The following is a 20,260-nucleotide window of genomic DNA, read 5'->3' as shown; positions in this document are numbered from 1 at the left end:
TTCATTAAAATCACCAAATATCGAGTCAGTGTTTAACTTCCCCATCTGCTTTGAAAATAATTTTTCACATTTGATTTGTTTGAATCATAGCCCAACAAGGTCCACACATTACACATACTCTTAAAGCTTAAGTTTCATTGTACAACTCCCCCTCCTTTGTTTTCCCTTGAAATTTGTTAAAGAAACCAGGTTGGTCTTTCTGGACCACTCTGGACTTTCTTTTTTCTATCTTCTTCTTCTCCTTCTTCTCCTTCTTCTTCTCCTTCTTCTTCTCCTTCTTCTTCCTCCTTCTTCTTCTTCCTCCTTCTTCCTTCTTCTTCCTTTTCTTCTTCCTCTTCCTCTTTTCTTCTTCCTCTTTTCTTCTTCCTCTTCCTCTTTTCTTCTTCTTCCTTTCTTCTTCCTCTTCCTCTTTTCTTCTTCCTCTTCCTCTTTTCTTCTTCTTCTTCCTCTTCTTCTTCTTCTTTCGGCAGCCTCCTCCTCCTCCTCCTCCTCTTCTTCTTCTTTTCTTCCTTCTCCTTCTCCTTCTTCTTCTTCTTTTTTCTTGGTAGAGAGGGAGTTTCACCATGTTTTCGGCCTGGACAGTCTTGATGGCATCTCAGCAGTGTCTTTAACACATTCGTAAATGGTATTATATACTGAGACTGAAAGCTGTAAGTCATTCTCATTTTCTAATGTTCGGAGTGATCACTGGTTTCACTGTACTGATCCATTCAAATTTCTTGCAAGTTTTTCACCTCAAAGATACAGTATTTATCAATGAATATTATTTGCTTACAAGTTATGTTAGTATTCTAGATCTATAATTTCTTTTATTAGCTGAATTAAAGAAAAATTTTCCATCAGTCATTTGATTGTCCTGCTCAAGCCAGAGTTAGCTATATTTCCAGAAAACGCTGGCTTATTTTGATGGGAATGGTATTTGAACATGGTTTCCAGGCCTTTCTATTGTCTTTCATATAGAGAAAACATAACTTTGTGTTATTTCCCATTCAAATTTAGGATTACAGATTTTTTTTACTCTTTGATTTTGTGTGTCTCTTTTCTCATACACCAAAAATCCTCATTTCTAATTATATTAACATAGTTATGATTAACAATTTAATTACTGAAGAGTTTAAGATTTTTTCACATTTCTTTTTGCCCTTGGATATACCCCATTAAGAATGGACACACAAATTACTATGCTTTAAAGATAATTGAAACATACCTGTGTATTCAAGCCATCAACTTGATATGCAACGCAGGTCATCTGTTTCATTTTGCTTTGGACTTGTAGGGCTTTCCTTAACTTTACTTAAACCTCCTTTTAGAATAACATATGTACCAAAGTCAAATGTTGAAAATTCAAGATATATTCAGAGAAATCTAGCTTCCATCCTGGTTCTTTCCATCTGGTTTCTCTCCTCCTGCCTCCACCATAAGCACCATAAGTAACCACCACTTTTTAAAGTTTTGGTTATCCTTCCATTGTTTCTTTTTTTAACACCACACACACATACACTCACACACACACACATTTTATATCGCCTTTCTTAAATATGATTATATATATATGTGTGTGTGTATATATATATACACACACATATATATACCTTCTCCATTTTGTTTTTTACTTAATAAGACCACTCTGCAGCGTTATACAGAAATATACCTCATGGATTCTTACAGCTACATACTACTCAATCATGTGGCTATATTAGGATTTAGAATAATCTATTTTTAAGTATGGTATTTAAATTTAAATAACCAGTATTTCATTAAATGCCTCTGACCTGTGAGTTAAGAATTAGATCAAAAGGTATCAGAAGTCAAGGCAATCAGGTTGATTGAAAAATTCAGTTTTAAATAGGGTATGTATAACATATTTAGATGACTAGTACATCTCAATACAGTGGATTTTATATATATTTTGAGGGAGGGCTGAAAATGTTTTGAAAATTAATTGGATGTTTTCTTCCAGTCATATCCACAAAAAACATTTGTGATGCCTATCCAAGTCCCGATTTCTTTTCTGAAATCTGCTTCCCACCGAGAAAGGCCGGCATGACTTGAACCAAGGAAAAGGCAGTGCTTTCCTGGCCAACAAGTTTGTCATTCAGTTGTCTGGCTAATGAGTCAGCATGCTAAATGAGGTATGCCTATATACAGAACTAGACATTAAGGGAAACAGTGTAGTAATAGCTAATTCTCTTGTGCTCTTATGTACTAGGCACTGAACTAAAGCACTTTGAACATTAACTTATTTATCTTCGATATCCTTGAGGCAGGTTCTATTACTGCGTTAAAAATAAGGCAGCACAGGAAGATTAAATAACTTACAGAGAGTCACACAGCTAGTACTATAAATGGCAGGGCTACGATTAAACTCAGGCCTTCTGGCTCCAGAGCTCAGAATCCTAACCACTATATTACCCCATCTTTAAAAGTTATTAGGACCAGAAGAAATAACATTCAGAAATTAAAATAGTAAACTGAGATGATAAAAGTTTTAATTCTAATGCAACAGCCAAATATAAAAGAAAACAAGCAAGAAGTAGGGGTGTATGGTTTTATTTTTTTAAAAATGTATATGCTCAAAAACAATTTACTTGGAAATTTTCACTAGAAGAAACAAAAAGCATGAAAGAACACCAGCATAAATACACAATGCATACTTAATTGTGGTTATATTAAATGTATCTTAATGTAATACTGCTGTAACATGGTATCATCTCATTGTTAAAAAATTAAAAAAAATAAAAGAATATAGGGAAGTGAAACTAAAAAACTACAGAATCCTGGATTCTATGGCAGATGGAGTACCCTTATTTAAGCTAGAAAAGGAGCCCTGTAAGATAGAAAGAGAAGAGACAAGCAATCTAAAACCAGCATGTTAAACCAACTGTGAGTTTTTAAAAATGCCGTTAAAATGAATCTAAGAATGCCTTTGAACACAGCTCACATTTTAATGAATACCAGAGAATTCACAGCAAGACTGTAAAGCTAGGAATGTAATGTTATTGTGGGGTTTTAGCCATGACCCTCACCTCACTCTACTATATGAAAAAGAAAAAAGAAAAGTCTTTAGTCATGATTTGCACCTTAATCAGCATCAATTATTCTCAGCAGCCCAAAACCCTATAAATGCAGCAGAGCACACAGGTCTTTAAGTCTGAAAGTCTAGTTAACATAAAAAAAATTCATACTGGGAAACAGCCATACAAATTTAAGGACTGTGAAAAGTCCTTTAACAGAGTTTTGGTAACCACGAGAGAATTCGAACTGAAGAGAAACCCCAAGTGTAAAAAAACGCAACAAGGCCTTTAGGTATCACTCAACCATTAGCAAAATCCACAGTGGAGAGAAACCTTTTATGTGTAGCTGAAATGATAAAGTCTTAAGTAGTGACCCATTCCTTAATTCAGTATCAGAACTTCTATATGAATGTGCTGAATATGCAAGGTATATAACCAAAGGAGGGAAATTTGAAGACACGAATGCTGAAGCAGTAGACAGTTCCCAACCACCCCTAAATATAATGGCATCCCACCCCTCTCCCTATCACACTAGCCCCTTACCCTAATTTTTCTTCTTGATGGTACTCATCACTTGACACTCTCTATACATTTATTTCTTAAAATGTTTTGTCTAACTTCCTCCACTAGAATACAAGCTCTGAAACAGCAGGGGGTTTTAAAAAGCTATATTCTCAGTGTCTAGGATAAAATCTGGCATATGGTAGGCATACAATAGTTGAGTGAATTTAGTGTAGTACTTTCCTCATGTGGAGTATTTGGTACCTTGAGGTTACTTCATTCTAAGTGAATGATTTAGCAGGCTTTAACATATATAGAAAATGTGTTCATTATTTTATAATATGCCAGAGTAAAAAGCATTTTAACTGCTATGGTCTACAAATTATTCTCCAACTGTGTGGGGGATGGAAAGTTGTATAAAAAGCACCCAGTACTACCCTCATAATTGTACCAACCAGTTAGACAAAATGGCCTACAAGGGTCATGAAGGTAAAATGGAAGTTTCCAACTTCTTAAGAGAAAGTTCTCTTTCCTCAGGTTCAGAATCTAAATCTTTACTCCTCTCAGGATGACATATATCCCTATATGCCTTGTCAGCCACTGGTATAGAGGGCATGGCAATTTGGAATCCAATAGCAACAACCTTTTTGTGCAAAGTTTGGCATTTAGAATCACGCCTCATTAATTCCAAAACATTACTAAGGGCCTACCATGCATTAAGCACTATGTATACAGGTAAATTTTTAAAATATGGAGCTTACCAACAATAAAGAAAATAATTACAAAGCAGTGTGATCAGTGTGATAACACTGGAGGGGAAGAGTAAAGGATAAGAACAAAGGAGCATCTAATTTGACTGAAAAGGGCTTTAAAAAGCCTATGAAAACAGAATCACTGAAGCTGAATCCTGAGAGGTAGGTAGGTATTCACTTGGTCACAAAGAAGGATATGGAAGTAATGATGTGTGCAAGGCTACTGAGGTTGAAAACACAAAGCACATTTGGGGAAGCACTGGAAGTACTTGAAATTGATCAGGATGCTCTAAAAAGAGGGACAGTTCTAAAAACCATGTTAAAATAATTTAAATCTTTATACTTAGAAAGCACAAAGGTATTTTCATAATAAAACTTGCTAAAATGTTAAGTTAAACAAAAATCTTAGCTGTGTAAGGATAAGCAAGGGGGCTGGGGCAGGAATTGAGAGATTCCCTTTGCCACAAAGGCTCTATATCAGAATTTGTATGTTTACCAAAAGCACCCTGGATTTTAACTGTTTGAGCAACACTGGACTAGAACATGATTACACAGGATGACTACAGAGACATGGCTGGGAAGGTAGCCATTCTGTGTTGCCCTGATCTGTGGAAAATCCCAAAAAGAGAAAACTTACAAAGCAGAAAGGATTTTATATAAAAGATGAGGACTTGATGTTTGGACACACTGAGTTTAAAATTACTGTGGGATGTCTAATGAAGACATTTGATAGGTAGTTAGAAACAAGGTTTAGAGAGCAAGAGAGAAGACAGGATACAAGTTACAGGTTTGAGACTCAGTCTGGTATTACAGGTGGTAAAAGAAGCCATAGTTATGAATGACACTGTATAAAATATGTAAAGTAAAAAAAGAGAGAAAATCTACTGAAGATCAACACCTAAAAGGTAGGCAGAAAGTGAGACAACACTTTGTGGGGAAATGATGGAGACAGCAGAGATGAAACCAATGTGTAGCACAGAGTAGCCTTTGATAGGAAGCAGGCAACCTCTTTTCCTCTAAAACAGGGGAAAATGAGTAAAGTTGGAAAATACAAGTTGACCTCTTCATAGTCCCAATTTTTCTGTTCAACAGGAGGAAGAGTCATATGCTAGGGGAGGGGCAGAGGGCCTAAGTAAAGAAATGAAGTTTGGCTCAGCCACAGCGGGAAATGGGAGAGAGGCCACCCTACTAACAAACATAAGGTTTACATTGAGGGCTTTTCTAAGGCTGAAGCGAGATACTTGTAGTGATTTTACTTTGAAGGACTATCCTTCACAAAGAACTCAGCATCCCAGAAAAGGCAGATAATAAATAGGATTAATCTGAGGTTGGGGGCTTGCTGAAGGATTAGACTAAAAGACCAGGGGAAGAAGAATAACTGGTGAGATTAGTTCATATAGTGTCCCATAAAGCTGAGGGTAGATAGGGAAGAAAGCCTGAAAGTGGCTGATAGTTTAGGAGGAAGGAGAACAGTCAAGAAATGGGGGTAAGAAGGAACTGAAGAATGTGGAACAAACACAAAGGAGAGAAAAGTCAATAAAATAAGGAAGTGAAAAAACTGAAAAGAGGGCAGTTATCAGTTACTGAAATTTTACCAGAAAGAGAAATTCAAGATGGTGACATTCAAAGTATGGCTACAGGAGTAAGCTGCTGGAATGTGATAAAGTCATTGGGCAGAAGTCCAAGATATCAGCAAGGTATCAGAAAGATCATCCAAAGATGACAACAGGAGTTGAGGTAGACAGAAAGACCATGAGCAAGATATCAAGTTAGGCTCTCTGGCCTTTAACACTCACCCCTATTATTAAAGGTAGAAAACATTAAAATTTCAATACGGTATGAAAAGATGTGCTATAAAAGCATATGAACTAATGGTAGACTAACCTAACTTGATTTTTATCTTCATTACTCACTTGAAAAGCCATGCATTTTCTTTTAAACAAAATAGAAAAATAATTTTTAAATTTTTATAAAATGCCTAAAGGAAGTAGAAATTTTAAATATAATTAGTAATACATGGCAAAATAATTAAACACAGTGATTCCTTTGTGAGATCTTTCATTATTTACCTTACTGAAAATGGAATCTGAATTAGTCATAATCTTTCATTTTGCCTACATTTATATCTATAGTATGTATTCAAAGCAGTGAAATAACTTTAATTTCTGATTCATGGCAAATTTGAAGGTAGGGAGATTATACAAAATAATCTAAAGATGACAAAAATGGTAAACTTGTGTTACATATACCACAATTAAAAAAATCTAAAGTAACAGAAAAAATCTTTATAAAGCTAAATTGGGTTACTACTCATTATTAGTGACATAACATCTGTATTTTAAGATGAGTTTGAAAAACAAACTCTTTTAGAAATTAAAGAATCATCTCTTCATAGGTTTAAGAATATATAATGAAAAAGATGGTGACGATGTTTAAAGAAGGGTACCCAAGTTGGATATCTTTATGCAGTGTAATGTTCTCATACTCAGTATCAACATGTCTTCTTTTTTGGAACTCTCTTTTCCATTTCATGGGTTTTGTTGTTTTTCTATTTGAAAAGGACTAGATGAACTTTCTAGTTACAGCGATGATGAAAGAAGTTTAAAATTTGTTTTGCATTCGTTGTATTCCATTCTTGTTCTTTCAGGGGTCCTTCACACACAGATACATACTTTTTCAAGATCTTTTCTCCTACTTCTCGGAAATCCAAGGGTTCCTTGTGTGTAGTGCAGCCTGCTCCAGAAACATTAGTATCCACTTCATGATTTTCTGGTTGCTGATCAGCACAATACTTCGATCCCCAGTAACACATTTCTCCACTGTACATCATAGCCAGCAGATGAATGTCACTAAATATTCCTGGGAAAGTCATTTAGGTTGACAGATTAGAATTAAAAGCTTAAAAAGAAACCCTAGTTATTAACTAAACTTGAATCAAAGTTCCTTTTGTCATTAAGCATTTTCTATTCTCACTTTAACAGTAACACAAAAGCAAAATATGACTAATACAATCTTCATTTAATAAGCATGTTTATATCTATTTTACTGATAAAGGAGGCCCATTACAAAAAGAGAAACAGAGTACCAGAGAATTTTTTTTTAGAGAATCATTTAGGTAAGTGATTTTGACCTTTTTGGGGTCCACTCTAGAACTTCTTCAAGAATCTAAGGAAGAGAACTTCTCCCCGAATATATACCCCAAATTCTGCAGTCAATTTCAGAGTACTTATAAACTCCCTGAATTCCACCCATGGACACACCCTTTATTTTGGGGTATGCTCCAGGATGATTCATATAGCTAAAGTCAGGTATCCTAGACATCCTATATTTCTCTAAAAGTCTAAGAAATTATCATGCATAATCATGCCTGAGAGTCCATACAATTATTAAAGGTGTTATTTCCAAGATGCTTTGTATTACCAGAAAAAAAGAGAATATGCTGCAGAATTTTCATCAAAAGTTGAACTATTTCTTCTTATGGGTAGTTTTTCCAGTAGGCAATTATATAATTAAACATTTATGGTGCATAAAGTGTATTAATTTGGCAGAAAGACAAATAAACCTAGAATGAAAAAGATCCGGGTATAAATTACTGGCTTTGTGTCTTTGGGCAAATCACCAAAGCTCTTTGAATCTCAGGTTTTAAATCTGAAAAATAAGGAGTTTGTATCCCCTACTTAATTCATGGAATTTTCCTAAAGAACATATGAAATAAAAATGTAACTTCTTAAAAGCCATTAAAGAAAAAAATAAATGACGTATTCTAATGTGCTTCTGTGATTAGAAAAGATTACTTCAAATAAATGAGCATCATAATGTCTGTTGTTCACCTAATATGATTCAACAAAAGTGACTATGATGGCACTGGATATGAAAAATTCAACTTTCAAAATGGTGGTAGTTTCTGTTTTGAATCTATTGCAAGCTTTTTCAAGTATCAAAATTTGTTCCTGCAGTATTCACATTCACTTCACCTCAATTTCTGCTTATAAAGAGTAGCAAGAGAAACAAGAGAAACAACAGGCTCAGCAGAATAGCTGAATGAATGGTGATACGGTTTGGCTCTGTGTCCCCATCCGAATCTCATCTTGAATTGTACCCTCATAATTCCCATGTGTTGTGGGAGGGACCCAGTGGGAGATAACTGAATCACGGGGGTGGTTTCCCCCATACTGTTCTTGTGGTAGTGAATAAGTCTCAAGAGATCTAATGGTTTTATAAGGGGTTTCTGCTTTCATTTCTCTCTCCTTCTCTCTTGTCACTGCCATGTAAGAAGTGCCTTTTGCTTTCCGCCATGATTATGAGGCCTCCCAGCAATGTGGAACTGTGAGTCCATTAAACCTATTTTTTTCTTCCCAGTCTTGGGTATGTCTTTATCGGCAACGTGAAAATGGACTAATACAAATGGCTATACAATAAATAGTGGTTCTCAAACTTTTGCCTTCAGAACTTATTCCTTCTTTCTAACTGTATGTTTGTACCCATTAACCCAACCTTTCTTCATCACCTCCCTCCCACTCATACAACCTTTTGTGATATCAGCTCTGATTTGTAGGGGGGAGAGGGTCCTCAGTGGTATTAAGGGTGTAAACAAAGGGTGTAAAAGTTGGACAGTTTTTTATTTACCCCCATGTGATTCCACGTTTATTCTGACAAGGCAATTTTTATAACACTTTCAACTGATAAGGCCATGTCCAAAGATTAAAATTATCTGGCCTCACTTCACAGAACAATGAGGCCCAGGGGTGAGACACAAGGGCTTACTGCATAAAATGTAATGATATACAGATAATGTCTAAACAATAATATGATTATCTTACCTTAGAAAAAGTAACAAAAACCATACACAGTTTTGAGTTTTATCTAAAATTAGGTAAATTATCACCAAGATCTAGCCACAGAAAATTTGATGTCTCATATAGAACTTTTCTCCCTAAATATTAAGAATTATTCAGAATTGTATTTTATATCGACTAACAAAAAATAATTTGAGCCTCTCTAAAAGGGACTTAGGAGTAATTCAGCCTATGAAAGGTAGGTTTCCTGGCTTCTAATCTAATTATGTTCTGATAGATACATTTGGGCAAAGCAACCTTTTCTTCTTTTTTCTCAGACAGGGTCTCACTCTGTTACCCAGGCTAGAGTGCAGCTGTGTAATCAGGGCTCACTGCAGCCTCAAACTCCTGGGCTCAACTGATTCTCCCACCTCAGCCTGCCATGTAACTGGAACTACAGTCACGCGCCACCACGCCTGGATAATTTTTTTTTTTTTTTTAGTTTTTGTAGAGATGATGGATGATGTCTCACTATGTCTTGAACTCTTGGCTTTTCTCTAGTGATCATCCTGCCTTGGCCTCCTACAGGAGGCAAACTTACGTTTTTTTGTTTTGTTTTTGTTTTTGTTTTTTGAGACGGAGTCTCACTCTATCCCCCAGGCTGGAATGCAGTGGCAAGATCTCAGTTCACTGCAACCTCCATCTCCCGGGTTCAAGCGCAAACTTCTTTAGATGAGGACAAAAAGCCAGCACCATAAGAGGACTTAGGATAGTATGTAGCAAAACTGCTGTGGTGCCTATACTGTTTCTTTTTGTCCGGAAAATGCTACCCTATCTGACCCTTTTAATTCCCTTGTTGAAGAAGCAACTGAAACTAGGAGCTAGTAAATTCAAAGTATGACAAAGAGATGCCACCAATATTACCTGCTTCCTGAAGAAAAAATTCCAGGCTATGAGAGTGTCTTACTATAGAAATGGGAGAATTAGGAAAGCAGGTGATTTGTGCCACTCCCTTTGGTTCTAAATGAGCTTTACTGCCTACCCCTACCTTTTTCTTTTAAAGTGTCCCACATTAAGAATTCAATTTAATCAGTCCATGTGTGTAAATAGAAATTTTTAACAAGGCATTTTCAATGCCTCTAATTGGTTCCTAGTTATCTGAAATAACTAATAACTAGTATATACTTGCCATAAATACATCAAATACCCCATGTTTGTCAAAATGTCATGCCCACTGAGAGAGCTTTTTGTATTCACAATAAGTTGTTTTAGAATGAAGTATTTGTCTAAACGAGCAAAAAGTAATAATTTTTGGACATCACGTCACTTAAATCACCATTTTTTTTTCTATGAAATGCTTTCAAATAGAACAATCCTGGAGAGGCTAACAAAGAAACAGGAAGAATTAAAACATACTTAAAATACTAGAATATTTCCAAAGAGGTATTCTAATTATTCTTCATATTTCATTTTTTTCCCATCAAAACTTCAGATGAAGTAAAAAAAAAAAGTTTACACATGTGATCTAATGTTACTTGCAACTATTTGACCTTTTCCAATTCATTTGGGTTTACCTGGACCTCAGTTCTTCCATTTATAAGAAGATGGTAAAAGTAAATGGTTCTTCTCTTCCCACACACAAGTCTAAAACCCAGATGATGCTCTATATTCAGTTCCTTGAATTTTCAAGTACACAGATGCTTGTGGCAGAAATTTATAGTTGCCAACCAGTATTCATTCTCCCCAATACCCCTTTCTTAGTAAACAACCTTAATTTTATTTGGGATGGCAATGTATCAGGTTAAGGACTATACTTTCCAGGTTTCCTTACAGCTAAGTAAAATCATCTGATTAAATTCTGGCCAGTGAAATGGAGGTTTTAAGAAACTTCTGAGAAGGACGGTCTAACGGAACAGACTTGGCTGAAATTCCCTTTTGCCATGCCTGTAGCCTGAAACACAGGTGAGACTGAAGGAGCTCCAGGAACATCTTGGGATACTGAGAATAAAAGCAATGTCCTAAACAGAGATGCTTGCTGCACAGTCTGGAAAGTATTATATTCTAAATAAAGTGCCTCCTCATGAAGAGAGAGTCTTGTTTTAAAGATGAACGGAGGAAAAGGGTAAGAACATGATGAGATGGAGCCACTGTACCAGCTCTGGACCTTTCTTGTGTGAAAGATCACTAAATATCTACCTTGTTTAAAAGTTACTTCCAGTTAGTTACAAGTAGCCAAATCTAGTTTTGATAAAATGCTGACTGAGGCTTGACATGGTTTGGCTTTGTGTCCCCACCCAAATCTCATCTTGAATTATAATCCCCAGGTGTTGAGGGAGGAAGCTGGTGGGAGGGGACTGGATCATGGACGTGGTTTCCCTCATGCTGTTCTCATGATAGTGAGTGAATTCTCACGAGATCTGATGGTTTTATAAATAATAGTTTTTCTTGCACTCACACATGCTCTGTCTCACCTGCCGCCATTTAAGACGTGCCTGCTTCCCCTTCCACCATGATTGTAAGTTTCCTGACACTTTCTCAGCCATGTGGAACTGAAAGTCAATTAAACCTCTTTTGTTTATAAATTACCCAGTCTCAGGTAGTATCTTTATAACAGTGTGAAAACAAACTAATTACACGGCTGTGTGAGGATGCAAAATGAGCAGAAGGAATACAATACATAACTTCCAAAATTGCTTAACACAAGGGATTAGAAGTATTTTTCTGTATTACATCAAAAGATTTTATCTTTGAATTTTGTATAAGCCCTTTTATTACTTATTACTTTTTTGTCTTTAATCTACCTTGACATTTATTTAAATCAAAGTGAAATCTAATAAACTTCCTAAAATCTTAAGAAGCTTTAAATCACTTAGAAAATTTAATGAGAGATCACATTACCTGCACTCAGTAATTTAGCTGTGTCTAGGTCATGGAAAGAAACTCCTTCATTTAACTGGATAGGACATCGATAATTTAGCATCTGTAGCAAGTAACTGATTCCATCAAGAAGGTACTAAATAAAAGTCAGAGCCAAAGAATTGAAAGTATTATCTGCAGAGATATATAAACTTCAAATATTAATATTTTCCATTCTTTACTCAAGAGAAAATTAGTTAATATATAGACATAGCTTACAGCTATTCTATTTCAATGGTATAAAGACCCACTATCCCAAGACTCTGCTAATATAAATATACCCCTTGAAATGCTCTAGTAGTAAGAAAGAGTACTAAAAAAAAAAAAAAAAAAAAAAAAAGAACGCATTAACCAGAAACACATTTCAGTAATATATTTGTTAAAGATGTTATCAGAGGAAGAAAAGAATAAAGATAATAAAGATGTGCTCAACAACAATGTATTAAAAGCACGTATGTACTTATAATTTAGAAATATTATGATCAAACTTTTATATCTGCAAGTGTGGTCTCCCATTTCCAAGCCCACCTAAATTGTATGTACATTTAACCCAAGTTAGAATCCTTAGTGATACAATACCAAGACTCATATTTTGGATTTAATGATTCAGTCATAATGGTCAAGTGAACCAGAGGGCCACAATTTTCTAGAAGCAGGCTCATGTGAGTTCCTTAGAAGTGATCTGCTGACAGGCTCACAAGTATTTCTTTCAGGACAAAATTTGTTTAAAAGTTTAGAAATTAATACAGTTTATCTTATATTTAAAATAATACAAATCCTTAAAAAAAAGAACTTCACAGATTACAAAGCGCTTTCACATGTTATCTGATTTAGTCTTCACAACAAGTCCAATTTATTTATGATTACCCAGCTAGTAAATAAAAGATATAGAATACAAACCAAAGACTCTTTGATCCACTACTCTTAGTAGTACAACAAAGACAGCTTTCTGAAACCTATAAATGTCAACAATGAAAAATGTGTAGGGAATGTCTTCTTACCTTTTTAAGCAAACTGGATTTCCTTAAGAGCCACTCTCTTCTTTTGGTAAGAGAATGACAATACATATACAGCAGGGCTCCTCGTCTCCAAGACAGACATTCCAGTAGCTCATCCCCAAGCAAATTGCAGTGCTGAAACACACACAAAAAGACATAGCTAAAAAGGGAAACTGAATGTCTGTAAAAGTTGAAGTTAAATTTCAAAAACTCAGCAATTGAAAACATTCTCACATCACAAAATGTGCTCTTTGTTTAGCTACTTACACAGGGAAGCCTTAGTTTCAATCAATTATAAATATGCAAGCCTATGAATACATGAAAATTAAAATAACTACTTCAATTTACAAGTAGTTTTACAAAATAATTTTAAAAAAATTTTTACTAGCAAATTCCCCTAACAGGTTTGCAACATAAGCAGTCATCATTTCATTAAAAAGGTAACCTTTCACAAATACATTACTTGAAGTGAGATCATATCTATTTCCACTACCACTCGAATAAAATAATGAAAATTTACACCCAAAAAGAATTCTAATAAATCAAAATTTTTAAAGCAGTTTGTCATTTAAATTTGGGGATAATGTTTCCACAGCCTCCCCTGATATATAAACAGAGAAAAAAAAAATCTAGGTAGATAGTCAGCAGGCAGTTAAAGATGAGAAATTATTTGCTTGAAAGAGTATCCAGGACTAGAGATAAAAAAATAATAGCATTATCCAAATAGAGATGACAGTACAAAGCCTGTGAACAGGTTGTCAAGCAAAGACAGAACAGAGACTATCAGTGATGAAGGAGACATCCTTGGCTAGTACCTGTGCTTCTAGAATGGAAGGCAGGACAGTTGCTAGCAAGAGAAGACATTTCAGACATGAAGAAGTGGAAAAGGAGCAGGTAGGGTCTCAGAGGGAGGGGGTGATCAATGTTAAGAAGGGGAGCACATGTTCGAGAGACTAAGGACTATAAGGACAACAGATGTGGTAATTAGATTAATAGTGACCTTCAAGAAAACAGCATCTGCAAAAGTAAACGGGGTGGATATGGGAATATCTATGTTAAAAAAAATGAGTAGGCACTGCTATTACAATTCTATTATGCAAATATTCTGAAATACATTTAGTAAAATATGATACTTTTGTTGCAACATTGGTCTGAAGCATTAAGCTCTTTTATCTCCCTCTTCCAATCTTAATTTAAGAAACAAAGATACAATCAAGAAGAAAAAAAATATAGACTCCAAAGAGCAGGACAGTACCAGCAATATTCCATCATAATTAACAGGAATGTAAAACTTACTTTTGGATGCATATTATTTTCCTTGACTAAAATTTCTGGTTCTGAAAGAAAACTGATCAGCTCTTTCACTTTCTGTGAAGAAGAGTCTTCAGGAAAATCTTCATCTACTAGCTTGTTCTCCTCAAAATATGTCATGTCCAAAATAGCCTAAAAAAAAAAAAAAAAAAAAAAAAAAAGAAAGGTATCTATCACATTTAAAATTGAAAAAAAACAATTCTTACAGTTTAACCTTGCACATATAGGTGCTTTATTACACATTTAAATCTTCTAGCTCAATATGTAAATTTGAGAAGTAGGCAAAATGTCCAGATGTAAATATAATTTGAGAAAGATTTTAAAGAAAACTTCATAGGTATTTTACTAAAGTACTGAATTAATGATAATCTTTCTTTCCCTCAAAAAAAAATAGAGCTTTAATTTACAGAATTATATAGAATTATGAAAAACATAATTATTATATTCTGCTATTTATATAATCCCTGAAAATTTCCTAAATGCCTGCTGTATCAAGTTAAGGTCACTACTTCTAGTTTTGAACCTTCAAAGGATTTATTTGTTTTCCCAAATACAGAGCTAGTATTAGGGGCATATGTATCCTGCCACCCAATAGAGTAAACATACCATCAACATATGCAACTCAAACACTAAGCCCCCAGTATTCCTAAATATTAGAGATGCTGTTAAAGCATATAAAACTCCTCAATCCCTTTTCCTTTCTCAATCTATTGAACTAAGACTAAGGAAACTGGGTTCTAGTGTCAGTTCTACCACTAATCACTTAACTAACCAAAGACAAGTCAGTTTTATCTTTTTTGAGCTTCAGCTTCTTAATTGACTAAATGATAAATTGGACTAAAACACCTTTCAAAGTTCCTTGTTGGAGTATAAAATTAATTAACATATGTAAAGTACTAGAAATGTTACCTAGCACCCAGTTAGTGCTTTTACTTTCTGTGAACCTGAGCAGTAAGTGTTATTGTGTGAAAGGCCTAAGCCAGTAAGGAGAGGTCATCATATATGATTTCATCATCATATGAAAGGTGATCTGTTGATTCAGAACCATAAATAGGTTTTAAGAGGATCTGGAAAATTGAAATCTGTATCTCTAGGTCTTTTGCCTTATTCTAGTAACTAAGTTAAATGTTTGGAACACTCTCATTTGAAAAAAATGAGATGACATACAACATATGCAGACAAGCACAGAGTTTTCTGAAAGGAAAGAAAGTCAAGCAAAATACCTGCCAAACTTAAACAGTTCTCTGTGGTTTGTGAGTAGCTGTTAGGCTTACTCAGCCATGGTGTTTGAAGGCAGAAGCTATCTTTAGAAACTTCCTAACAGGAAGAACAGCACGAGGCATTTAAATGCTATAAATGGATACTCTGGAAGCCTAAGTTTACTGTACTTTCTGTAACCACTTCAGTTTTATTATTCCTTAGCAATCCAAAAAGGGCACATGAAAACACTCTATCAACTACAAAGTGCTATATAAATGTTAGTTACTATAATAAAATTACATTTCTTGATGTTAGCATGCCTCAGCAGTGTTTCAGAAAACCAAGAAAAAAAGGCATTGTCCACATAGCAGCCTGATTTGGAAAGGAAAGTTAAAAAACAAGTCGGTGAACAGAAAAATCGCCTAGATATGCATGACACTAGCAGGGAGAATAATATTGAGAGTCCTAGGGAAGGTAAATTTCAGGGGGAAAAAAAAAAGTCGGGGCCCTTATATCCCCCCCACTCCCTCTGAAACTTTCAAGAGATTGGACATTGCACACACTAGTGTCCTGTTCAATTATCTCTAAAGGAAAACAATTCTATTATCTGTAAGATTTTTTTCCTGACTTTTCTAATTAACACATCTAATAAATCTTACTTCTTTTCATACTGCCTCAAAGTTTCAAGTTTTTGTGTTTTATTCATAGTTTTTTGAACAAAATTAAACACTTGAAATATGGAATAAACTGATTTCATTTTACCTAAAATTGGAGTCAATCATCTAAATAAACAACCTGCCCTCATAAAATGCCAGAGTCCACATCTCTTTCAGTACCTGTGTGTAAAGTTCTAGAAGATTTGATGGACTTGAACATTCTTTCTCTTCTCCACACAGGAGTTTCAATTTTTCTAATGCTGCAGAGGCCCGAATTAAAAAGTGATCTATAAGAAATAAAAACAGGAGGATTACATCACATAGTTTCAGAGTGTTATTTAAACAAAAAACAAATTATGTATGAAGATGAAATGATGAAATGACAAGATGAAATAATATTATGGCATATGGAGAAACAGCATTATAGTAATAATATCTATGCTGACCATGGCTCATAATATCTAAAATATGAAATATCTCATAATGCCTAATCCTAATTAAGTAAATTTATCATGAAAATTTATTCTAGAAAGCAAAATACTGAAAACTTTCTAGAGTCAATCTTGCCATTTCTCAAATGCAGTCTGTATTCTCATAATGCTTCTTTTATGATGATAATGCACTCAAAATAGTTAAATTTAAAACTTACTGGAATATACAAATAATACACATAAATCTACAGAAAGGGCTTCCACTGAAAACTTATAATTTCATAAATGTAGTTGCAAATGTTATGCAAAAAACCATGATTGACAAAATCGAATTCCTTATAAAATGCCAGCATTATGAGCAGTTATAATTTTATAATTGTTTATATCTACTACGATTAAAATTATATATCTATGTATTTAATTCCTTTAAAAACTTAGAAACAAATTACCTCATTTCCTCAAAACTTGGAAGAAAAGGAACTAAATACTTCTAATAAGTCTTCTAATCACAACTCACCCTCCCTCCACCTTCACCATCTCTTGATTTTTTTTTCCCCTTTCTCTAATGTCATAATCCCTTTGTTGCTTCTATGATTTCACCTTTTCTTATGTGTCCACTCCAAGGTACTATCCACCCTTCTGCAACACTTCATGTAGTCACATTTAGATACACCCACTATCAAGACACTAAACTCTCTGAGTTTGCCTCTCTGTGCTTCCCTTCTGAAACATACTCTGATATTCTAAAATATATCCCTTTCTTCTTCACAGGCCAATGAACAGATAGTGCAGCACTTAGTGTAGGCCTACCTGATCTAGCCTCAGGAGGTACACGGACAGATAAGCTGTTCATTGTTGCAGCAAAAGCACCATCGGGTTATGTCTGTTGGCAATCATGTGACTGCTGCCTTAAGTCTTCTCAGGTAAAGCCTGAGATTGGATTTTGATTGCTGTAAGATCCACTTTTACTTGAGTTGAAATCTGCTTCTTAGCACTGTCTTCCCACCTCTCATTAGCCCAGAAGTGACATCCACACAACGTAGAAAAAGAGCCTACTATAAACTGAAATTATATGGAACATGACACTCCTTAGGCGCTTCTTTAGAGAGTGTGTTGATATGTTTTTTAACTTGCAGGATTATTTTCAATGTAAAGATTTGCATCAAACTCATTAAACCATTGCTGAAAGAGTATGTCACATAAACTGATGACATAATTACTGTGGCAGGGGTGTGGTGGTGGCATAGCTCACATTTTGGAAAAGCCCATAAAATGTAGTTTTACTAGAACTATTTAGTCAAAGTAATGACTGGCAAAGCAAAAGATGAAACTGATTCTTACATAATCTCTGGAAAAACTCCCTCATGACATACTTCCATAAAGAGATTGTGCTTGTACAATGAGAAATAAATTAACAAAAATTGGCTAGAAATTAAAAAATGCATTATTAGATGAAATAATATCTGGCTGTATCTCATCTAATTTGAAGAAGACAATAGAAATTATCAAACCCCTATACCCTAGTATAAATACATAGTCGTTACATTAAAGAACAAATTTTGAATGTATTTATTCTTGTTGCATGGAAAAATGTCAAATTCAATTCAAGTACATGAAATTTTGTTTTAAGTACAGTTCATAAATCTTGTAATATTTTTAAGATTGAACTGATTTCCATGCTGAACTGATTTCCATGCTGACCATGGCTCATAATATGAACCAGTAACATTGTCATTTTATTTTAGCCAATTTTCAGAAGTATAAAGCCTCCAAACAAGAATTTCATATATAGCACATGACTTTTATTTCCAGCTCTCATTCATTCCAGATTAAAGAACTCTTCCAAGGGAAATGAGAATGGCTTTTGGTTCAGTGATAAGTGAATAAAAAACACTCTTTGGTCTCTTTGGACTGGTTCAAGTGAATCTGGGAATTAGAGGTAACTTAGATACACTTTCAAGTTAATAGCTCCTACTACCCAAGAATTATTCATGTGAATCCACAGACCAAAATATAAGTCCGCTTCAGGATGGTTTGTAGTAGGTCTTTAAAGAACACACTCCTGGCCGGGCACAGGGGCTCACAACTGTAATCCCACCACTTTGGGAAGCCAAGGCAGGTGGAAGGCTTGAGCCCAGGAGTTCAGGACCAACCTGGGCAACATGATGAACCCCGTTTCTACAAAATATATCAAAGTTAGCCGGGCGTGATGGTGTGCGCCTGTCGTCCCACTGCTAGAGGGGCTCCAGCCTGGGCGACAGAATGAGACTCTGTCTCTAAAAACAAAATAAAACAAAACACTCCTGAGAAAAGATAATCCGGCAAAAAATATTCACTGAAACTAGGCATTTCATCATAGACCCTATTTAATAAGAAATTCACCAACTATTCAATAGCTTAAGAAAATGTTCCACCACCGTTTTCCTATGAGTCCAATGATATGAGTCAGTCCACAAGAATTTTAAAAACTATCTGTAGTAATAGCTCAAACGCGAAAAGGAATAATGTAGAACCTAAAGGCAGGTGAGACGTAATGAAGAGAATTGGACTTAAATTCAGAAGGTTGAGGTAATTCCCTAGCCCAGTTTTCCTAACAGCTTACACCTTTCCAAAACAATTATGCCAATACTTAACAGAGCCCTTGTTAGAACTGGCATGATGTATTAGGCAGAATAGTCTACACACTAATGTAAAGCTCTTCTACAGAATGTTTAGAATCCAAAACGTAAGATGCAAATTTACAACGCAGCAATGAAAAAGTGGAACTGTTATACCTGCCTTTTTATCTTTGCAGGATGCAAACGACCATTACCAATTTGAGTGTTATCATTCACCTTAGCCATTTATTTAAACTTCTGTATTTTATTTAGATTCTGCCATTTTCCCAATCGCTACCGAGACAATTTACACCAGCACGGATCCGGGCAGATTTTCCATGAGTTCTGAAAAATGCAGTTTCCGAAGACAACGCCTTGGTAATGTGAGTTCTGGGGAGTGGGCAATCGATGGAACAGCGAGGATCAGAAGCAACATACCTCGGGTGGCTACTTGCGGCCTGGGACCCACAAGAACACAGGCCTCAGCCTCTAGCCCTCATAGCCATCGAGCGCCAGTACCTTAGCGCCGTCTGTCCCGCCCGCCTCCCGCTCCTCCGCTCCCTCACCATCTTCACCGGCAGCTTCGCTAAGTTGCTGTATGTGGGCCTGAGCCAGGTCCCCGAGCTCTTCCACTCGTCTCACCACATTACAGGATGCGGCCGCCATGGCCACAATCTGCGGGCGTGCCCCAGCCACGTGACCGTGTTGCCCGCAATCACCTGATCCTCCAGCACGGGCGGGGCGTAGGGCGGAACTCTCGCGGTTGGTGGGAGGAGACATCAGCTCCGGAAGAGGGCTGGCCCAGGCCGGCAAAGGTCGTTCCGGGTCATTTTTCCTGGACTTTCTTTCCCTCCCATAATCCTGAGCAGCAAGGAGACTAGGGGCGGGTGTGACGTTGAGGCACGCCTCTCTCTCGCCCCCTCCTGTAAGCCAATAGGGAGCCAGCCGTGCCCCTCGACTGACCCAATGGGAAGTCGGCTCTCGCCTCCTGCCTCCTGGAAGACAGCTTGGTGACGTCTGGGGGGCAGGATGCGGATTGTCGTCCGCATTCCCGCTTCCCAATCCGGCGCAGGAACCACAGTCTGGAGGGCGGACGCGAGGGTCTGGAG

At 36.0% G+C, this 20,260-nt stretch overlaps 1 protein-coding gene across 2 annotated transcripts; it reads right to left on the bottom strand.

Annotated features, from left to right (window-relative positions):
• Positions 1 to 2,534: 2,534 nt before the first annotated feature.
• Positions 2,535 to 19,978, bottom strand: C4H5orf51 (chromosome 4 C5orf51 homolog). Of its 2 annotated transcripts, none has more exons than XM_023216453.2 (6): positions 19,718 to 19,978; positions 16,304 to 16,410; positions 14,253 to 14,399; positions 12,960 to 13,091; positions 11,941 to 12,055; positions 2,535 to 7,126 (listed from the first exon to the last, which is right to left on the bottom strand). In XM_023216453.2, the coding sequence occupies exons 1-6, from the start codon at positions 19,929 to 19,931 to the stop codon at positions 6,843 to 6,845; spliced, it is 999 nt and encodes a 332-aa protein (XP_023072221.1). In that variant the 5' UTR covers positions 19,932 to 19,978; the 3' UTR covers positions 2,535 to 6,842. The 2 variants fall into 2 exon arrangements, with proteins under 2 accessions (XP_023072221.1, XP_023072222.1); XM_023216454.2 differs by lacking the exon at positions 19,718 to 19,978 and adding an exon at positions 17,365 to 17,724.
• Between the last annotated feature and the right edge of the window lie 282 nt (positions 19,979 to 20,260).

The sequence above is a fragment of the Piliocolobus tephrosceles genome, chromosome 4 (genome assembly GCF_002776525.5).
Source record: "Piliocolobus tephrosceles isolate RC106 chromosome 4, ASM277652v3, whole genome shotgun sequence".
Lineage (NCBI taxonomy): Eukaryota > Metazoa > Chordata > Mammalia > Primates > Cercopithecidae > Piliocolobus > Piliocolobus tephrosceles.
The sequence above is the reverse complement of the archived record's forward strand: the minus strand, read 5'-3'. Positions and strand labels throughout refer to the sequence as shown.